This window comes from Oryctolagus cuniculus, chromosome 15, assembly GCF_051225735.1.
Source record: "Oryctolagus cuniculus isolate XC-2025 breed Fujian yellow rabbit chromosome 15, ASM5122573v1, whole genome shotgun sequence".
NCBI lineage: Eukaryota > Metazoa > Chordata > Mammalia > Lagomorpha > Leporidae > Oryctolagus > Oryctolagus cuniculus.
In genome coordinates this window covers 39,510,063-39,532,313 of record NC_142881.1, presented here as the reverse complement: position 1 = coordinate 39,532,313, position 22,251 = coordinate 39,510,063, and the positions used below count along the sequence as shown (strand labels likewise).

The 22,251-nt window shown below is 43.5% G+C and overlaps 1 protein-coding gene across 3 annotated transcripts in view; it reads right to left on the bottom strand.

The window, feature by feature from the left end:
- The window catches only part of HTR7 (5-hydroxytryptamine receptor 7), a 124,048-nt gene that overhangs the window by 14,487 nt on the left and 87,310 nt on the right, over window positions 1-22,251 (bottom strand). Inside the window, exons 2-3 of one of the 3 annotated variants that reach the window (XM_002718503.6) lie at window positions 19,022-19,777; window positions 9,306-10,979 (exon numbers count right to left, since the gene is read on the bottom strand). The exons of 1 other annotated variant lie outside the window; for it this stretch is intronic. In XM_002718503.6, coding sequence (XP_002718549.3) covers window positions 10,937-10,979; window positions 19,022-19,777 — 799 coding nt within the window. In that variant the 3' untranslated portion in view covers window positions 9,306-10,936. Of the gene's footprint in view, window positions 1-9,305; window positions 10,980-19,021; window positions 19,778-22,251 lie in introns of those variants that run through there. One more of the 3 variants, XM_008270184.5, reaches the window with a different exon arrangement.

The window sequence follows — 22,251 nt, the reverse complement described above, 5'->3', positions numbered from 1 at the left end:
AAGCTGAATTAAAATACTCATTTAAAAAAATAAAAATTAAAAAAGATGTGAATATGCCAAAATGACAGCAAAATACATGAGTGGGATTTATGACATTTTATTCTCATGTATTTGAAGTAACAAATTTAAAAGTTTTACTTTATTCTTTCAGAAGTTCAAATTTGTCTAATAAGATTATAAAAATTTGGTTATGATTTCTTTTTCTCAACAGCCCTCCCCAGTAGATAAATTAAACACATCAGTACCCTTCTCGTACATATTTGTCATGGTGAAATATAAATAACAAAAACATTTGTCTTGATTAGATGATTTTCTTGTAGAACTGCATGCTGTACTAGAATGCATGTTTCAATATTTAAGAACTGGTTTCCATCCAAAAGTCTGTGCCTTGTATGATGCACATGGATGAATGGGAATTAAGCCAAATTTCTCTTAATTGGTTTAATTAGGTAAATATATTACTTTTGAAGATAAGTTAAAAACCAGTTTATAAAAGCTTGCTGCAATTAAAATTGTAAGCACCACAAGAATAAGCAGTATGAAGATTCAGGCACCCAGAAATAGTTGCAGGTGCTACTTTTATCTCCACTTCCAAACTACAGTCTAGAATGTCAAACAAAGCCATTGATGAGGATGTTGATGGAATAATGAGGATGACTGTAAACATTCTTTCCTGGAATTGCTCTCTGGGGCCGGGAGAGCAGCTGAAGCTGTCTTGTACAAGCAGACCTCCACAAAGACCAAGAGCTGGGGGCAACTCGCCAAGTCTCCCTGACAAATCTCAGCTGTTACCTAATTACCCTCATTCTGTTTTTGTTTTAAAAAGCCAGGGAATTCCCTACGTTCTCCGCTCCAATGTTGGCAGGAAAGAGACCTGGCCCAAGTCATGCAGACTGGTTTGGATAACAGCATGCTTCCAGCTTCAGCGTCTCCTGGGAGGGTAAGTAATTAAATGACTGTAGGATTTGCAGAATCGTCTAAAAGGAAAGAAGTACACACAGTGCAGTTGGAGCTGCTATTTTACCACCAACTTGTCATGCTGTTGTGTAAATCTCCATCAACACTCATTAGGGATCAGCGGTTGATCCAAGAAGGTGCTTGCCTTGATGCAACTATATGCCTTTTAAGAAGATGATATCATCCCTGAGTGGATAAGTGTATTCCATTCACTGGCTGACAGTTAAAAGAAGGGAGAAGATGAGAGTGGGAATCATTAAAAAGTTTCTATGAGAAACACAGAGAAAGGCATACATTGCAGCACTGAGGGCAGAATACGGTTTTCCAAACAGAACAAACAGGGAACATACACACGTACACAAACACAGACATTTCAAAAAGTTCATGGAAAAAATGAAATTAAAAATGTTTATTGTGGTGTACAAAAATTTTTTAAATAGACAGACTTTCATAACGTGCATTTTCCATGAACTTTTTGAGGACCTGTCACACGTACATTTTGTGTGTGTGTGTTTATGCGTGTGTTTATGTGTTTATGCGTGGGTTTATGTGTATGGAGAGAGGGGGTATGTGTGAGATTGAGATTTACCATGAGGAATTGGCTCACATGACTGTGGCGGTCTGCAAGTCCCATGATCTGCTTCTGTGTAACTAGAAGACCCAGGAGAGCCGGTGCTGTAGTTCAGCAGGAGTCCAAAAGCCTGAGAACCAGAGGGCTGACCGTCCCCATCTGAGGTCAGAAGAGAACTTATATCCCAGTTCTAGTGGCACAGTCACTCAGAGAGAGAGCAAATCCTCCCTTCTATTACCCTATTATCTATTCAGGGGAAAGGAAGACTGAACAAATTAGAGGAGGTCCATGCACGTAGAGGATAACCTGCTTTATGCAATGTACTGGTTCAAATGGTAACCTTATCCAGAAACACTCTCACATACACACCCAGAAAGAACACGTGGGCAAGTATCTCAGTCCCACGGTCCAGTCAAGCTGATGCACACAATTAACCATCACCAGCACAGCCAGAAGAGAGCACTGGGACACCAGGAACTTGGAAACAGAGATGAGGAAGCAGGAATGATAACCTTCCTTCACAATTAGCTGGAATGTAACCTTGAATTTGCGGGATCTGCAGTCCTTGGTGTACGATAAGAGATATTTACAGATGCAAGAGTGAATGCCTCAGAGTTCAGCTGCCTACAAAACCAGTCAGTCACCACTGAGATGTGTTTTGTGGAATGGAAGACGTAATAAGATGCAACTCTGAGAGCTTGATTTTTCCACCTCGAGTTAATGCCACTGAGCTCCCTTAGTGTCAGTTCCTTCACCCATACAGGGGAGATGACAATAACCTTTTAGGGTTGCTGTGCAGATTATCAGAATAACAGATGAGTAAGAAATACTTACTAAATGTGAGCCGTTATTAACCAGTGCCATTATGTGTGTGTGTGTGTGTGTGTGTGTATGTATATATCCACAAATAATGGTGAAAATGTGCACTATGGCCAATGTCAACATCTCACACTTGGTAATGGTCCACAGATGTTTCACAAATATCTATTGTTTTATTGAACATTTGATCAGCTGTTTGGCTGTAAGAACAGATAGGTGATGTACTGATTCTCACCTGATCTGTGCTGGTGGCAATACTAATCATCTCATGTAAAGAGTCAGTCAATGATGTGGAAATTTTCCAGCTCTGCACTTGTCGTAATCTGTCTACTATAGTTGCCGTTCAGCATCCATGTTTAGGCCAGACACGTTATTTGAAACCCAGTTGTATCCCATCACCTTCATCTAGTTGAAACTTCCCTTTGGGGCCTGCACTGTGGCATAGCAGGTAAAGCCACAGCCTGTAGCACCGCATCCAATATGCGTGCCAGTTTGAGTCCCAGCTGCTCCACTTCTGATCCAGCTCTCTGCTATGGCCTGACAAAGCAGTGGAAGATGGCCCGACAAAGCAGTGGAAGATGGCCCAAGTTCTTGGTACCCTGAACACACGTGGGAGACCTGGAGGAAGCTCCTGGCTCCCAGCTTTGGATCAGCCCAGCTCCAGCCACTGCAGCCATCTGGAGAGTGAACCAGCAGATGGAAGACCTCTCTCTTTCTTTTTCTCTCTCTCTCTCTTTCTATCTCTCTGCCTCTCTGTAACTCTGCCTTTCAAATAAATAAATCTTTAAAAAAAATTTTAAAAAAACTTCCTATCCCTACATAGTTGCTTTCAGTAGAGCCCACTTGTTCCTCATCTCATGACCCCAAACCCAACACATCCCACAAAAAAAGTAATGGTCAACACTAAAGTCATGTAAGTAAACATCCTGCCTGTCTCAGGTATTTTCTTTAAACCAGCCAATCCACAACCCCAGGGGGAGAGCCTAATAAATAACCCTCACAGAACCTAATGAAAGCACAATCCTACAAATCCTCGCTCTCGCTCTCCACCCCTATGTGAGCTCCTAGCTGCCTCTGCCAGCACTGCCAACCTCTCCAGGACCTGTGAGTAATAATTTCTTGTTCCAGGTATTTTGGTTTCACTTCCTGTGTGTCTCACCTGACTGAGTCACTTGAACTTAACCTTCCTCTGGTCAGGGTCTCCTGGAGAGTGGCTTCTTTGGCTAATGGCCATTCTCAATAGAGAGATCTCAAGAGAAAAAAAAAAAGAAAGAAAGAAAGAAACCAAAAAAATAGAAATGACTTAAACATACACATCTACATTTACATGTCTTTAAATATCATATTTGCAAAATAAAATGATCTGTGTTTTAACTTCCTCTACAAAAAATGCTGGAGTTTTGGTGCCAACAATAAGTACTAATTCCTATTAATTCCTATCAAGGGTGGAGAACATCTGGCCCACGGGCTGCGGAAGGCCTGTGAAATCATTTGGTCTGGCCCTGTCAAGGCAAACACAGGTGAAACTTGAAATTCAATAAACCTATAGTCACTTAATTTCTAAGGTGATAATTTTGTATGCCCCGCAAAAGATGCTGCAAGTATCCGAACAGCCTTTGGCAGGAAAAAAAAGGTTCCCCATCCCTCCAAAGGTATGAAAGAGACAACTTGTGAGCAACTTGTATATTTCTTTGACAAAGATTCTATAACCACATAAAATGATTTTTATGTCATTTCCCATTCATCATACTTTTCCTCAGTAATAACACACAGAATTGGCTACAGAACTCTATCTTCCAGAATGTTTTGGAGCAACCATTCTCAACAATGGAATCCAGAAAAGCTATACTAGAATCAGCCAGTAGGCACTCTGCATCCCCAGCCTGGTCTCAAGGACAAAACAGATCTCTTGCAATGGGGCCCAAGAATCTTCCCACTTAACAAGCTGCCTAGGTCATTCTTACACCAAGAGGGACTTGGAAAATATTGGGTAGGCCACGATTGGACCCGGCCAAGGCCAGAAGCCAGGAGCTTTGTCTGGGCCTCCCACCTGAGCCATCTTCCATTGCTTTTCCCAGGCCATTGATGGACTAGCAGGATCAGAAGTGGAGTGGCCAGGAGCAGGGTCGGTACCCATATGGGATGCTGGCATTGCAGGTGGTGGCTTTACCTGCTATGCCACAACACTGGTCCCAAGAGGCTTTCATTTTTTTTTTTTTTTTTTGACAGGCAGAGTGGACAGTGAGAGAGAGAGACAGAGAGAAAGGTCTTCCTTTGCCGTTGGTTCACCCTCCAATGGCCACCGCGGCCAGCGCACTGTGGCCGGCACACCGTACTCCGATGGCAGGAGCCAGGTACTTATCCTGGTCTCCCACGGGGTGCAGGGCCCAAGTACTTGGGCCATCCTCCACGGCACTCCTGGGCCACAGCAGAGAGCTGGCCTGGAAGAGGGGCAACCGGGACAGGATCTGGTGCCCCAACCGGGACTAGAACCCGGTGTGCCAGCGCCGCAAGGCAGAGGATTAGCCTAGTGAGCCGCAGCGCCGGCCAAGAGGCTTTCATTTTAAATAGAAACTCAAATTTTTCTTCTGTAACCCATGAAATATCAATGTCATCACACCAGCCCAATGTTGCTAAGCTTTTCCCACATTTTCCCCCTAAACATTTTAAATTCACAATTATAGCTTCATATCATAACACAAAATATGAAGTGTTATTTTCAGAAACTGATGTTCAACATAAATAGAACATGTTTCCAGATAGGGTACTACCCTTTGTCCCTAATACCTTGACCAGTGCTCTAAATGTGCTACTATGTTAGCTAAGCCAGTTGCCAAGTCCAGCCTACATTTAAGGGGAACTAGTTTCCATTTTCAAGGTGGCAATAGAATGAAAATTTTGGCCACCTTTAACTACTGCGTATGTAATGGCTGTGATATACTTCCTCCAATAAACACCCTAATTTACCTGGAGATTTTTTTTCTCACACATTAATTATCCAGAAGTGTGTGACAATTTAAATATTAATGTTTTTGCTGATATTCCTTTTTCTTATTGATTTCAAACTTACATCCATTTGGTCAGTTAGGATCTCTAAGATCTCAGGCCTGAGACTTGCTAGCATAGGTTATGTCATGATGAGTATTCCCCAGAGTCTGTACATATTAACTAGATAAACAGAGTATCTTTGTGTTCATATTTGACTGAATTTTATGTTTGCTCCATCCATTACTTGGGCCCTGCACTCGCCTGGGAGACCAGGAGGAAGCACCTGGCTCCTGGCTTCGGATCGGCACAGCACACCGGCCGCAACGCGCCTACCATAGCAGCCACTTAGGGGATGGACCAACGGAAAAAGGAAGACCTTTCTCTCTTTCTCTCTGCCTCTCTCTCTCACTGTCTAACTCTGACTGTCAAAAAAAAAGGAGCATTAAGAAACTAACTATAAACATTTTTTAGTTTCTTGTTTAAAAAGAAAAGAAAATATTGGGTTTACAATAAAGGTGTTGTGGTTACTTGAAAATAACCTTTTAACATTACAATCTTTTGCCTACAAATTCTGTTGGTGATACCTCATTAAATTTATTCTTTGTTTGTTTGTTTTTGCCTTAAGAACAAGCTAGTTAATCATTCAAAAATTTTTATACTATCTTTATTCATTAGCTACCACCACAAATATTTGTCTTTCAGGGTCTGGCTTATTTCACTTAGCATAATGATCTCCAGTGGCATGCATTTGTTGCAAAGTCAGGATTTCATTCTTTTTTTAATGGCTGAGTAATCATTTAAAATTTTAAAACCTTTCAAGGTTTCCTGATCAGCAGGCAGGTAACTGGAAAGGAAAAACACAGGGCAAAAAATGGCAGTTGTCTCAAGACTCTGACTCTCATCTCAGGGCACATCTCCGTCAGGTTCGGTTCCCAGAGGCCAGCTGTTCCTTGCAGCTCCCCACCCCTCCTGTGCGGACACCCTCCCCACATCAGCTCCTCACAACGTGCTGTAGAAGAGCCTTGCAAAACTAGGGCCCCGTGTGCAACAGGGACGCCGGAATTTCTCACCTGGGTAACTACCTGCTAGGTTTTCACTGCGTGAGCCATTACTCATTTTTCATGAACAACGGTCAAGTTTTGCAATTTTTTGCTTACGTTGCATTTATTCTGATCATAATTCTTGAAATGTAATTTTTTGTCTGAACCTAATTAAAAACTGGACTTATATTTTGTATGCTTTTTCATTTTTATTATGATTTTTATTATATTTCTTAAATGCATAGCCATGTGACAGATTTAAAAAATAATTCCTTCACCTGATAGTTTGCAAATCCTTGCTATATACCACACTCCTTTAAACATACTGAAACATAACACAACTCTAGTTCAGTGTCTGAGTTTTTTCCCCTGCAAAACAGTAGAGCGTTGTATCAGACCACCCATTTGCCTCTCCAGCTCCGAGATTCTCTGTGCATCTTTTACTTACATTTTCCTACAGGCAGAAGACTGACTTTGTGAACTATCCATGACACATTTTGTATTTACAGCTGACTTCCTGCTGCCTCTCATAGCGGATCTGAACCACCTCTCCTACGGTGATACCGTATGAGTTTAAAGAATGAAGAGTGTTCTAATAATAACCTAATCGAAAGACAATACAGAAAAGGAATTTGGCACCAAAAATATTACATAATCCACCTCCAGGATAAATTCCAGATACTTCTTCCCATCTGCTACTTTGGATTACCACTGTTCGCCTCCACTAGGACAGGCACAACCCCTTCATCTTAGCAGGCTTTAAAGTGCCACAGTTCAACAGAACTGCTCCCTGGAGATCCGCATCTGATGCTCATCAACCTCTCCTACTTTCTGTTTCACATTAACCACAGAAAATTTTGGTCTTGCATTTTTACTGATGATCACATCATATCTCTGCCAGCTTCCACACAATTATTTTTATTATTTATCTCAGCAGGAACTTAAAAAAGCAAAGTGTTTTATGTTAAGGCAGGACTTTCCTTCTCCAGAAAAAGTATAGACAAAGCAAGTTTAAAAAGTCATCCAATTAGATAAACTTCCATCTCTAGATGTCCTGAGTTGGTTCTCAAAGTCTACACGTTTCATCATAGTATCTAACAAGGTTTTCCTTGCTGCGAGTTCAGAGTAAGTAACGCCATCACATTATGCATTTCTCAGGATGTTTTTAAAATGCACTGACCCCCCGAAAGTTTCCAGTGGCTTCTTTGTGTACAGCTAAGGACCATCTGGCTCTCTGCAGATAAACAGTTTCAACATATGGGCCATCGCACATACACGGCTCTGCTCTACTAGTGCAGAAAATTAAGAAAAGGTCGCTCTCTTGATATAATTCATGCAAAAGAAGCAGCTTTATGGAGTAAAGGGCCTGCCCCAAGCGCACACAGAAGCTTAATTCCAATTCCTTTTCCCACAATTACTGAGCATGCCAAGTCTCCTCAATTTCCTCATATGCAAACTTAAAAGGACGCCTAGTGAACTCTGGGCCCTCTGTCTCCTCCGCCCTCTTTCCTTCCCATTCAGAAATAGTTAGTACCTGCCTCCATTCACATGTCCCCAGCACAGCGCTGGGGAATGGGCATACTGATGTGGAACATGGAACTATGAACAATGATGAAGACATAATGAAGTAGCCACTGAGAGCAGGAAGAACACCCCAGACAGAGGCAGAAAGCATATGTAATGGTCCAGAGATGAGAAGGCGCATGGGCAGTTTAAAATAATCCAAGATTTGTAAACATTTACATCTATTACATTGAGGACCTTGTCAACAATTAAAACGCTGAAAGGAAAATTCCCACCATCTCCAGATGGTGATTAGTAACATAAAATACCTGAAAATTGCCAGCATTTTAAATTCATATTGTTGGTCTCATGCCTGCAGTTGACGAATCTAACAAAGCTGTACAAAAATATCATCACCAAACACATAGAGAAGCATTGCCAGCCCATGACATTGTGGTAAACGCTACAAGAGTTACGAAGCGGTTTCCAGAAAACCTAGGAACTGCGTGAGTGCCTCCTGTTTCCTATTTACAGAATAGCACTAAACACTAAAGCAACAGTGATTCAATTATCTCTTCCAAGCACCATCTCCCAGCACCCAGCCTTGTCAAAGGATGACAGCTGATACCCTAAAGTGAGAAGAGAGATTAGTCATAATAGGCATTCTTGCCTGAGCAATCATAACACATATATACATACACACACACACACACATAATATGTTTCTTTCAAAGATTTTCTCATCTTAGTTCAAAGCTGTACTGTTGGCACAGACTGTGTCACATGGGAAACCTATTAATTGACTGCTACTTTTCTCATTTCCTTTCAGTTTCTACTTTTTCCTTTCATTTGGCTGCAATACATTTCAAGCACAGCATACACATGAAGCTATAGCCAGAATGAAGCAGAGAATTCAATACTCAGCCATTCAAGTCAGGAAAAAAAAAAAGTCAATTTGAATAACTAAAGTCTTAATAAAAAATTAAACACATTTTAAAACCTAAATCAGTCCAACTCATCTTAACACCCTGTGTCAGACTACAGAAAAGAAAACTGTCACTCCCTGCAACCTACCCCAGCACTCGCTATCTTGCATTGTGACAGTTGGAGGGAGATGTACCTGCCTTCTGCCTGATGGCAAATTCCTGAACAGTAAAGCCTACACCAGACCATCTCTGTTGATGTTTCCAGTGCTGAACATAAAAGGAGCCCAGTAAATGCCCACTCATCAGAACCAGAAATGAACACTGCTTAAAAAATAAAAACTTACTATATGGACGACTCCTCATGGCAAGATGTCATTAAGTACAGAACCATCAGCTACCTGTTAGGATTTGGGCAGACTGGGAAACTGTGCCCTTGTGCAGTTCTGGGAAGAGCAACATGTAGGACATCAGACCTTTAACTGGAAAGCATTACTTAAGTTCCTTTATTACAGCTACAAATAAACTTTATTTGATGTAATGTAGTAAAACATTTTCAAATTTAACAACATGTATCTGACCATAATTCATCATTTAAATTATGAATATAAGTTTACACACAGTCACTTTAGCAAATCTGTGGTTTGGGAATTTGCACAAGCTTTGTCTGAAAGGACAGTGCCCACCGCCCCTCTTGGAAAGCAGCTCTTCCCTGCCTCTGGCACGAAGCAATGTCAGTAACAGCTGGAAGAAGTCCATAATCCAGGCTGGAATTGCACCGATTCCCATGAGAGGACCACTTCCTTTATTGTAGGAAAATAATATTCTCTTCCAGTTCTCTTTTATCAAATGAAGATTGTCATTCATTTCTCCCCTTACACTTATAGGTACTCTTCTGACCTCCTGTCTTTCTGCCGCCTTTGCTGCTATTTACTACACAGAACCATTTTGTAAAAAATACACTACCCGTGTGGGACCATTCCCATTTCCTTACCCGTTCTTAATGTCGGCCACTTTTTCTTTTTTGGTGGTAGTGGTGGTTGGGGTAGAGGGGTGTCAGGGGACAGAATTACCCAGACACAAACTTGATATAAGATACAAGGAACACAAAAAACAGATTCTTCAGAAGAAACAAAATGGGATTCTGGAGCTCTTCCCAGGAGACTCCAGATGCCCAACAATTCACACGATGGAGGCAACGCAGGCTGCCCAGTGAGGATGAGCGGGTGCCCGCTCCATCGCCGGGAGCACCACAGCCACTCGTGGACACCCCATTACTTTCTCACAAGAGGGAGCCGTGGGCCAGCCTGGGGGTCCGCAGCTCCCTTGTATGAACTGGAGTCACAAATATGCCAACAATCATGTTACCATACAGTGCAGTGAGGTCGCAATCGCTCTCCATTTGACAAAACAAATCCTCAAAGAAGGAATCCCCTTCACCTCTCAGGAACCCCTCCAAGTGTGAGCCCAGGAAAAGCTTTTCTCGAGTTTTATCCTTCTCTCCATCCCGAGGTCTGTTCCTGAGTTACACCATAACATGAAAGGAGGTTGCTGGGAGATCACAGGTACCCTGCAGAAAAGCCAAACTATTTGACAGAAGCTTTAAACAAACACTGCTCTGGGAAGTCGTTTGTATTAGCTGATGACTGCATTCTGTTTTCTAACATGGACATGCAACATGTTCAACACTATGCTTACTGGGGTTTGCTTGGAGAAACGCCCTTCTGTCATACAACTAAATACATTCTGTCTCATGAATGATGCCTGACTCGGAAGCAGGGGGCGTGTGCACTGGCACTTTCTCCCACTGGCATGGGTGTGGACATGACACAAAGCACCAGAAACCGCTTCCCTTCTGGAACTCAGTTCTGCTAGTGTGCTTAGTGCTGAGATGAACTGGCTGCCTGGCACAGAGAACTGTTTGCATTTGCACACAAGAGCACTGATCCACAACAAAAGGAGAGCTCACCATCTCCCTCGTAAAAGACTTTGTACAACAGATCACCCTGCTTGTCACATCTTAACCATCCCCAGAAAGGACGGGAGCCGCTTTCCATTCTGCAGTCTTGGCAAATGATTTCCTTCTGTTTCCACCTGTTTTGCCTTGTTTATTTCATCTCCATGATTCCGCTTTGATCATGAATCATGACCTTTTTTTCTACAGTAGTCAGAGTTTTGTCTATAAAGAAAGAGAGAAGACAAAGAGAAGAGAAAGAGAGAGAGAGAGAGGAAAATGATTTAGCAGAACCATAAATGTGAGTTTTCATTTTGTGGTGGGTGGATTTAATTTTTTACAGCAGTCAGTAATTTGAATCATTTGTGGCTTCTAAGGGTTTACGAGCACCTCCAGAGGGAAAGAAAAAGTGCTGTAGCTCTTTTCATAAATTTTATGATGTCTACATGTTGCCAAGCCCTTACTTAATATATTTGCAAATCAGCCCCAAATCACCCATTTAGAAATTTACTTTCATAATACAGCTGAAGCCAAAAATGACTTTGCTCCCAAAAATCCTTGCAAAATACTACAGCACTTACCCTCCTGGAAAAGAAGAATGACTACTACTGAGAAGCAGTCTCCTCTTCACCAAGGAAGGAGTATGATAGTAAACTCCCTGTGCAGAGACCAGTTCTCCTCCCCACACTTCCCCCTGCAGAGTCCTTTCTCTTGGTGTGAGTCATGAGTCTGATCTCTGCACCTGTGTGGTCCTTGACTTACCACACTGCCCAGACCTGGGACTATGCTCCCAGTCTCAGCCTTGCCAACCCCGGTCCTGTTCCTCCTCATCTGGTGTCCCCCTCCAAAGACAGCCTGGCTGGCTCTTCAGATGGGTGATTCAACAGAAGGATCTCCTTGGAGAAAGGGCCTATTTCCCCGAAAGACGCAGCCTCTGTTCCCCAACCTCATACAATAGTGCCTAAGGTCAGCTGCTACTCTTCAGCCCAGACCCAGCACTGCAGGCTCCTGGGTATCTGGGAGTGAGAATGGAACCAGGCGGTGTCCCAGCTGTGCTCCATCAACACCGACTCCTGGCCCAGGGCCTCCACAAGCTCTCCTGATCTCCAGGCCTCTGCCACAGCTCCACCTCCCTCTCCTTTCCACCTACCTTCCAGCTGGCTGCAGTGGTCTGGGGATTCCAACTCCCACACATCTCAGACACTTTTTTCCTAGTCTGAATGCTACCCTCCTAGTGCAGGCCCCCCTGACCTGAGACCGCTCTCTGAGGTTCTCCACCTAACCCATCTCCCATCTCCTGCAGCGAGGCCCTCCATATACCATGCATGCAGCAGCCTGGCCTCACTCCTGCTCAGAAACCCTCATCTCCCTGCCTACCCCAGTGTCCATGTGGCCCTGCAGCTGCCCCCCAATCTTTCCAATTTCCCCATATTCCTAAAGACATGCCCCAGGATCCTCAGCCTCACCCCTTCCTCAGCTATGACCCCTCTACCACAAGCAGTCCCCACTCCACCTCCACCCCCATCCCTTCCTGTAAAAATTCTACTGGTTATTCAGCACCCACCTCACATACCACCTCCTTCATGATTTCCACCTTGGACATTTTCATCCTTAGAATTATACCCCTTACAAACCTCCTCTTTCTTCTACATTCCTCTGTACTGCTTGGTTTTATATTGTGCGATGCATAGTTATTATCTATCTCTATTAGAAAAAGCAAAAGAGGGCAATCACCTACCTTTCCTACTTTAAAGAGACACCACAAAGTTAAAATGTAGGTCATTGTAAAGCAAGAAGAAAATTAGCTCTTACTATTATCAGTTAATGATTTCATAAGAATAAAGTGCTGAGTTCCAGCTAGTTAATGATGAGGGCCATACCACTGTGGGGAAAAAAAAACATCAATGAAAAAATGGCAAACATTTGTTTCTGTCTTTAAGACAATGTCCTCTGCAGCCACTCCGGGTTTCAAGGGCTTGTTGTTTCTTCCTAATTTCCTGTGAGATCAATCTCATTTCATTTTTTTCCCAAAACATTATTGGTTTCCATTTAAAAAGGATGAAATTCGCCCTGAACTCCAAAGGTTCAGCACAAACCCTGGAGCTGCATATCGACAGAATCCATGGCAGAAATCCAAGGTTACTCTGCTACGAGTCGCTGCTATGAACGGCTGCAATCGACAGGGATTGTAAAAGGCACTTTGAAAACAAAGACAATTCAGTCACCAAGGAGAAAAGAGGAAGAGGAAAGGAAGAGCTACTTCAAAACTATTTCATGCAATTCTTTCAATGTGGTAGTATTTTAAAATTGCTTTTCAACAGGAGTCATAAATGGTGTCAAAGACCCTGAAGCATCAAAATGTCATACTTAAAATTTATGGCAATTGAAAGCAAATCTACAGGTTAAGTCACCAAATTCCAAAAGAAAAAGACTGTCTGCTTATATCAGTTTATCACATTTAGTTTGGTATTGCCAGTATTTGTATTCTTGTGAAAAGGTAAAAAAGATTAAAATTGATACTAATGAATTACAATTACCAGTGCAAAAGTACTCATAGCATCCCCCCACCCCCATTTACTCTGTTGTCCTCAAGGAAAATTCTCAAGTGCCTGCTGGACTCCTGCAGCTCCGTTTATGCTGATCAAGAAAATGAGAGGAGGCCAGCATCCTGGCACAGTGGGTTGAGCTGCCCACTAGGATGCCAGCATCCCACATGGGCTCTGATTTATGACTTGGCTGCTGCTCCATTTCTGCTTCTGCTCCAGCTCCCTACTAATGCTCCTGGGAAGATGGCCCAAGTGCTTGGACCCCTTCCACCCACTTGGGAGATGCAGATGAAGCTCCTGGCTCCTGTCTTTCCTGATCCAGTGTGTGGCCATATGGGGAGTGAATCAATGGATGGAAGATTCTCTCTCTCTCTCCCTCTCCCTCCCTCTCTCTCTCTCTCTCTCTCTCTCTCTCTCGGGTGTGTGTCTCCCTCTCTCTGTAACTCTGCCTTTCAAATAAAAATCTTTAAAAAAAAAAAAGAAAATGAAAATGGGAAGAAACAGGTAAATGTTTGGAAGCAGCATACATGGTCTAGTAGAGTGTTTACATGGGGAAGAAAGCAAGCTTCTTTGTAGGACAAAGAGTAGAGTCAAGAAGGCAGATCCAAGAGCAAAAGACAAAAGGACTAGAACGCAAGCAGCCAGGGGGAATAAAGGGCTGGAGCAACTACAGGGAGGAGCCCAGAGACTTGAGGGTGGCCATGAGATAAGCAAAAGCTAGACAGACAGGTAGAGGCGCAAAGGACTCAGACTTGCTGTGAGCTCTGAATTAGACACCCTTTGTAATTCTTCCAGAGACTGGTTATGTCTTTCACACCCAGTAGTTATGGTAGTTATGAGTTTTTTAGGGTACCCAACTTGCATTTATTTGAATGAAACTGCAGAGTGAGGATTATGGAGGTTCTTATTCTGCTTTCAAATCCTTTACTCACTACCGCCAACACCTGTATAGCTACCCCAGCCCACTGAGTTACGAGTTTCCAGAGCTGAGGACTGTCACTCATCTTTATACCCTTACTATGCCTGGCACTTTGCCTGGTACTTAGTAGATCCACAAAAGATCTCGAAAAAGCCAGTGAAGACCATCTACCTCCATTCTCTACCTTCTGGTCCATCCCACAACACCACTCAGTCTTCACCATGTTGATGACTCCATTCCTCTGCATGTACTGACTCACTGATGACGTCCTATTGCCTAGACCAAGGTTTTTCAGATGTAGCATTGTGGCCTGGGTAATTCTTTGTCGTAAATGGCTGACCTGTGCACCGTAGGTCTTCAGAGGCAACCCTGACCTCCACCTAGCAGGTGCCAGCAGCACGATTCCCTCCCAGTTGTGACAAGAAAAATGCCTCCAGAATTACCAAATTCTCAGGGTAGGAAGAAGGCAAAATTACTCCTGGCTGAGAATCACCTGTCTCCAAATTCTTGGAGCTAGCATTAAGGGTTCTTCATAATTTTGTCTCAATCTACCTTTCTACCCTGGTCTCAAACTCTCCCCTCACTCCAGTGTTTAGCTTCGTGTAGGCTGTCCATTTTATAGGCTCCAACATTGGTGTCTTTACATAAAATGATGCCCTTCACACGGGATACCACTTCTGCTGCCACTCAGCTATAAACACCTTGACCACCTTCCTAGACATTTCAAGCCCATAGCCTCAGGATCTGCTGCTCATCACAGAGCATTAGCGTCAACTCTGAGTAATTTTCCTCTCCTTCAAATCCTATAGCTTTTCCTGCTTTCATTTTTACATTTTACCAAAAGGGTAGGTGTTCATACATCCCAGTCCATTTAGGCTGTCATAACAAAATACCTTAAACAGGGTAGCTTATAAACAAGAGAAATGCAGAGGCTGGGAAATCCAAGATCAACACATCACAAGATTTCAGGTTTGGTGAGGGGTCTTTCTCTGCTTCATAGATGGTACCTACTAGTTGTATCCTCACATAGCAGAAGGCATGAACAAGCTCCCTTGGGCCTCTTCCATTAAGGGCACTAATCCCATTCATGAGGGCCCTGCCCTCATGACCTAATCTCCTCCTAAGGCCCCATCTCCTAATGCTACTGCACTGGGGATTAGCTTGCAATATGTGATGTTTCCTACCCTTGTGGCATGTGTACATGTTTATGTATGGTTTCTCCTAAAGACATGTATGTACAAGGCCAGAAAAGACATCATATATTTTCTATATCCTTGTCAATGCACAACAGTTATACAAATGGCGATGAAAGATAACTCTTCCAATATTGGTACTGATGCAAAAACTGCCTGATACAGAGTTAGAAAAACAGCAGCTATTTCAATTTAATAGAATAGCTTTATCATTAGAAATTTCCTAAAGTTGATGGATATTTTAAGTCACCCTAAAAGATTTGAACATTTTATCATTATAAATTAAAACTGAAAAAGATATGAGAGGGATAGTAATATTCTTAGATCAGAGAACAGCAGAGTATAGCCTGTAGGCCAGATCCAGCTGCCTGCCTCTTTTTGTAAACAAAGTTGTATTGGTATAGTCATATCCATCTTTTTAATGTCAAAGAAAAGGGCAGAGATGAGCACTATCAACAGATGACTATGCAAACTGGAAACAGTTAACTATGTGGCCCTTCACAGTAAGCTTGCTGATCTCCAAGTTCGACTCACAGGGGAAAAAAAAATCCAAACCTCTGTACTAAGGAAAGATACAAAGGCAATGCCCTTGGACTTTATGTTAGCTGATTTATTTTTCTAAAAAGCACAGTAGAACGGAAGTTAAAAGCACTTTGGAACACAGACATCTTGAGCTTAAATGCAGCCCTAACCTTCTTTATCTGTATGACTGTGGGAAAATTATTCAACCTCACCAAACCTGTGTTCTTATCTTTGGAATGAAGATAAAGAAAAACAACCAATCATAAAGAACTGGGTGTTCAGTAATATAATTTGCACACGGTGCTTGTGTAGGATCTGACAGTGAACACTCAGTAAATATGATCAATATTGTTTTGAACTGAAAAGACTATTAGGGTTATATTTTAAAAATTATAATTTTGCAAGCTGAACAATTTGTGAATTAACTAAGATAATCAGTGAAGTTGTTCTCAAGTGCTTAGAGTAGAATGCATGCAAGTACAGTGATGGTTTCTGGTGCAAGATTTTCTGCCCTGGTTTATATGTTGGCTGCATAACTAGACTCCTTGCCACCTGTCTTTCCCTTATGTCTGCCCTTCTCACTAGTGCCAGAGACTTTCCTCCAACCCAGCCCTCAGCACGCTACTCCTAAAACCAGCATGCCTCTTTTTTCCTATGCTACACATTCCTGAGTCCTAGCAAAATAATCTGCTTGCTTCGTCCAGCAAACAGTTGCTTCCCAAAGGTAAGACTGTGTATCAACTCAAAGGACTCATTTATCAAGACTAATAGCTAGCTCATCAATGCTTGCTTCAAAGCCCTCAACATGCTGTACCCATTGATCTAAAGCTATTATGTCATAAGCTCTGCCCAGTCTTCACAAGTACTACAACATAAAAGTGCCCAGCCCATGCCCTAAAACTCTATCAATATCCTGGCCTTATGTCCTGCATCTGAGAAACTACTAAGACTGCCTAGGAGGTGTCCTCCCATAGTGCAGTTAAGTCTATAAACGAAACTGACAGAGTTTATGGGTCATCCCAGTTGTCTTCTTGGAGAGCTAATGGCTTCAGTCCCCAGCTCAAACATGTTCAGCAGCTCCTCATTGTGTGCAGACTGAAATCATTTGAAAAGTAGCAAAATGATAAGGGTAACAGCAGGTGCATCAGGGTAATTCACATCACATCTACCAATTAGGGGCCATGTGATCTCAGGTCACTTACTTTTATGTTCCTGTGCTTCAGGTTATTCTCCAGGAAACCAGAACTGCTAGACTCACCTATATCGTAGGTGGCATGTAGTAAGTAGTCAATCATTATTAGCAATCATCTCTATTATTTATCATCTATTAGGGGTCAGGCACTCTATTAGAGTCCCCCAAATACATATCTGACATGGTTCATTCCCTGAAGGAATTCACAATCTCATAGTCAGATACTAGTGGTCAATGCAGTAGAATATTATGGAAAGATTTCTGTGGTAGCTCATAGTATATATTCTAGAATTACATTTTTAAATGCTACTCTTTTTAGGATTTTATTTATTTATTTGAGAGGTAGAGTTACAGAAAGTGAGCAGGAGAGACAGAGAGAAAGGTCTTCCATCTGCTGGTTTACTCCCCAAGTGGCCACAATGGCCAGAGCTATACCAATCCAAAGCCAGGAGCCAGGAGCCCCTCCCGTGTCTCCCATATGAGTGCAGGGTCCCAAGCATTTGGGCCATCTTCCACTGCTTTTCCAGGCCATAGCAGACAGCTGGATTGGAAGAGGAGCAGCCGGCACCCATATGGGATGCCGGCATCGCAGGCAGAGAATTAACCTACTGTGCCACAGCACTGGCCCCTAAATGCTACTTTTTATACTGTGAACAATTACACTTGTATAAAACAGCATAGATGATAACAGAAGTAAAAATGAATACCTATGAAGCCACATCCCACTCAAGAATAAGTGTAGCTGTAGTCTTACAACTTGGGTTGTACATTAAAGGCACTCCAGTATATGAAACAGTATATATAACATTATATATACAGTATATATAACATTATATATACAACATAATATATATTATATATATATATATATAACAGTGTATTAAATGTGCACTGCTAGGATTCAGCTCACACAGGGCTGAGGCTTAGGGGTGACACCAGCTAAGTGTGGGATATCTCGCTCCCCAAGTCTCAGTAGCTTCCTCAATCCGGAGAGGGAGGGGCCCTCTCATCCAGGGTGGTCCCTGCTTCTCTGGCCCATTCTTTCCTGCCAGGGCCAGTGAGGCACACCTCCCTTCTCTGGCTCATGCCCAGCACCAACCTGCTCTCTCACACAGTACCTTCCATCTTCTCACTCTGACTTTTCTTTTCCCTCGACTTTCAAACACACAGCTCTAAGGACCATTCTATATCCTTCCCTCTTGACGATGCCAGATTTGTTAATGTGCGGGTTATTTATCGAGCTTCCATGTCCTTATCACTACCATGGCTTTACAGATCCCAACACTCCACTGCAATTGCTTCCTGGAAAGTCACCAAGACCCAGACACGCTAAACAATTTTGGACCTGTTCTCAATTGCCAGGAAGGTGGGCAGCACTACTCAAATGCTCCCGTGCCTTTGAAGACCTTGTCCAACTCTAGCATCTCCCCAGAGCAACCCTGCCATTCGCCCATGCTGCTCCTATTTAGCCTGCGTGAATACAAATGCACACTGGAAAGACCAGTTCTGCTTCCTCCTATCAAAGAAGGTCAAGGCCATCAAGAGTTTTGCTGCATAGAAGAACAACAGCAAGTGATAACGCTGCAGGAATTTGGCTATGAGGACCGATTTGTATACTTTTTACAGAAAATGGATGGAAGGTGTCACCACCCTCCTTGTTTCACTTACAACTACTGCAATTCATCAGCAAATCAGTCTGGTCTTCCAATCCATCTAAGCACGTTGGCTGTTGAAACTTACTGACTGGGGAACAGGAGACTATGCTATCCTGAATTCAAATTCAAATCAGATGTGCTTCTAGCTACTGGTTCGGGAATGTCCTACGATGTGCCCCCGAGGAGCTGCATAAAGGGGGTGAGGGGGCGAGAGGGATAAATAACAGTAAGGGACCTTACAGCGCAAACTCGGATCTCTCCGGCCTCTCGGCAAGCTTCAGGGCCTCGTGCATGCCTGCGGCCGAGAGCTTCCGGTTGATATTCCGGTACTGGCACTGGAGCAGGCTGCGATAGGTGGTCCTCAGGTCCCGGTTGAAGAAGGCATATATAAAAGGGTTAATGAGAGAGTTTGCATAGCCCAGCCACAGGCATGTCCTCTCCACCCAGAGCGGGATGCAGCTGCAGGCAGTGCCGCAGATGAAGGGTCTGGCTGTGGAGAGGAGGAAGAAGGGCAGCCAGCACACGGTGAAGGCCCCCACGATGATCCCCAACGTGGTGGCCGCCTTCTGCTCCCGCTTGAAGATGGAGATGTTTTTCCTTTCGTGTTTGAGGAGTCTCGAAAGGTTCGCACACTCTTCCACCTCCTTTTGCAGCTTCACCATGCCGTTCAGGGAGAGGAGGCTGCCGGGCTGCGCACGGGGGAAGCCGGGGAACTTGTGCTTGGCGGCGCTCTTCCTGGCGGCCTTGTAGATGCGGTAGTACATGAAGAGCATGACGGACATGGGGATGTAGAAGGCCACGGCCGTGGAGTAAATCGTGTAGCCGAAATCCTGGCTGATCAGGCACACTTTGTCGTCGTTCACGTTCTGAGCCCAGCCGAAGAGCGGGGGCAACGTGATGGAGGCCGAGAGAAGCCACACGGACAGAATCATTTTTGCCATGCATTTCCCATTCTGCCTCACGGGGTAGGTGAGGGGCCTCGTGATGCCAAGGTACCTAAGGAGAGAGACGCAGAGAACAGTGGATACCGGGACCATAATGAACACCTGAGGAATTAACACCGGCCGGGCACTACCGCCAGGCCTCACCACTGCCCTTCCAGGCCCATCTTTATTTCCACTTTGCAGAAAGGTAAGCTCGGGTTCTGAGACGTTGCTTCTTTTTTTCCAAGTCACCCTGTCAGTCCGAGACTCTGCCAGGACTCAGCCTGAGGACCCTCTGGCTCTAAGGCTGAGCCATGCTTTTCCCATCCCTAGCAGCCTGTCAGTCCATGGGGCCGATGAACAGATTACACACCTGCCTTCCCACCCCCAGAAGCCACCAAAATCATGAGGAGCAAGACATCTTGCTGCTGATGTGGAATGCTGTGCCACACCCTCACCAACTAACCTTGGTCTATTACACCATCACAGTAGAACACCCACTGATCACGGTGGCTGTCTTACTTCAAGCTCACTCGTAATTCATTTTACTTTTGCCTTGGCACTGATGTGAGGAAAAAAAAAAAATTTCTTTAAGATCACAGAGATATGTGAGATACTTTGGAAATTCTCAACTTTGAGAAAGGAAAGTAGGAAGAAAAAAATTTTTTTTAATCTCCAGAAAATTCTCACATGACAGCACTGAGAAACCATAGGGGAAAAAAGCCTGCCTCATCTCCAGATCTGGGGAGGATCATGAGTAAGGGCACATTTCTGAAAGGGATTAAGCAAGTCTAACATTTTCTCTCCACTGAGTTCCATACAGGGAATAAATATTTCTCCATTGTTACCGAGAATTTGTCATGCAAAAGAGATTCAGCAAACAGAGAAAAACAAAGAGAGTAAAATCCTTGTCCAAAAACTGAATAGTTTCCAAATTGCTTTTTTTCCACAATATTTAACTGCCTTAACTTCTCTTTTGGGGAAAAGCATTTGAGATGCAAAAACAGGTAAAAGCTGGCTACTATGTTTTTGGTACTGCTGCCTTTAAGTATATAAAAGACACGAGCTTGAAACATAAAAAGGACAGTTACAGAGAGTATCTGGCTCACCAATCTCTGATTTTTCTGAAAGACTGTCCATTGGGAGGTTAAAACATAAAAGAATAATAATAGTAATTCCTGCTGGAAACACGCTTGATGTTTAAATTATCCCATGGAATAAAAAGGCACAAGCGTACTCACTGGGCTCACTGGATCTGCTTACTCACTGAGAATACCCATTTATTCCCTCAACAGATATTAACAAAGCTGCTTCTGCGTGCCAGGCAGTGTTTACATGTTGGGAGCCTGGCAGTGATTTAAAGAGACCGACATCTTGAATGCAGACCCATGAAGAAATTGTGCGGAGGTAAGGACTGAGCCAGGGAGCAGTGGAAGGGGACTCTGATCCCTGCCAGGTGCCTCACTTCCCTGACCCTGCCTTCCCTGTTCCACAGGAAGCAAACCCACAAGCACTCTCCAGGGTTGATCTGCAGCCATGAGGATGTCTTGGCTCCCAAACAGAACAAAGGAAGGGAAAGATAGAAGTGTTCCTGATAATGCAAAAACAAAAATTTGAGACAGAGAGACAGAGAGAGAGAGAGAGAGAGAGAGAAGGAACTAGAAGGAAGAGAAGGAGATAAGGAATGAGGTGTGAGGGAAAGAGAAAGAAAAGAAAAAGGAAATATGAATTAGTGTTTGCTTTATGTGGAATTCTCCGAGTTTCAAGCCACGGAAATGAAATTTTTTTAAAAATTGAGAGAAAAAAAAGGCAGATGAGGAACCCTCTGAAGATGATGTTAAAACTGACCAGATGTCCACAGTTAAGCAGATCCTTGCCGGAAGCAGAATGCAAACCAGTTTTCCTATTAAGAATGTCTCCCTTCCAGACCAACATTGTGGCATTGTCCAGTTAAGGGACCATTTGTGATGCTGGCATCCCACATCAGAGTACCAGTTTGAGTCCTGGCCATTCCACTTCCCATCCAGCTCCCTGCTAACATAACTGGGAAAGCAGCAGAGGATGACACAAGTGCTGGGGCCCCTGACACGCATGTGGGAGGCCCAGAGGGAGTTCCAGGCTCCTGGCTTAGGACTGGTCCAGATTTAGCTATTGCAGCCAACAGCTAAGTCTCTTTCTTTCTCTCTCTCTCTCCCTCTTTCTGTTGTTCTATCTTTCAAATAAATAAATGATTTTAAATTCATGAGAAAATATAATTAAAACACATTTATTTAAGAAAAACAAAAATGTGTCCCTTCCCTTGCTTTGCTTTGCTTTGCTTTGCTTTAGGAGTATTCTCTAAATATTTCCCGGTGGAAGTCCCTTGTAGATTTGTCTCCTTGGATCTGTTCCTTGCTCTCTACCTGCTCTTGTTCCCAGCTCCTCCCAGCAGCCTTTCCCGGAACGTGGATGTTGATCCCCCTTCCATCTCTGTCGACACTGCAGGCATAAACTACCTGTTCCCCAACCTGGATCGGGCATCTAAGACATCAGGCCAGGCTGATGCCC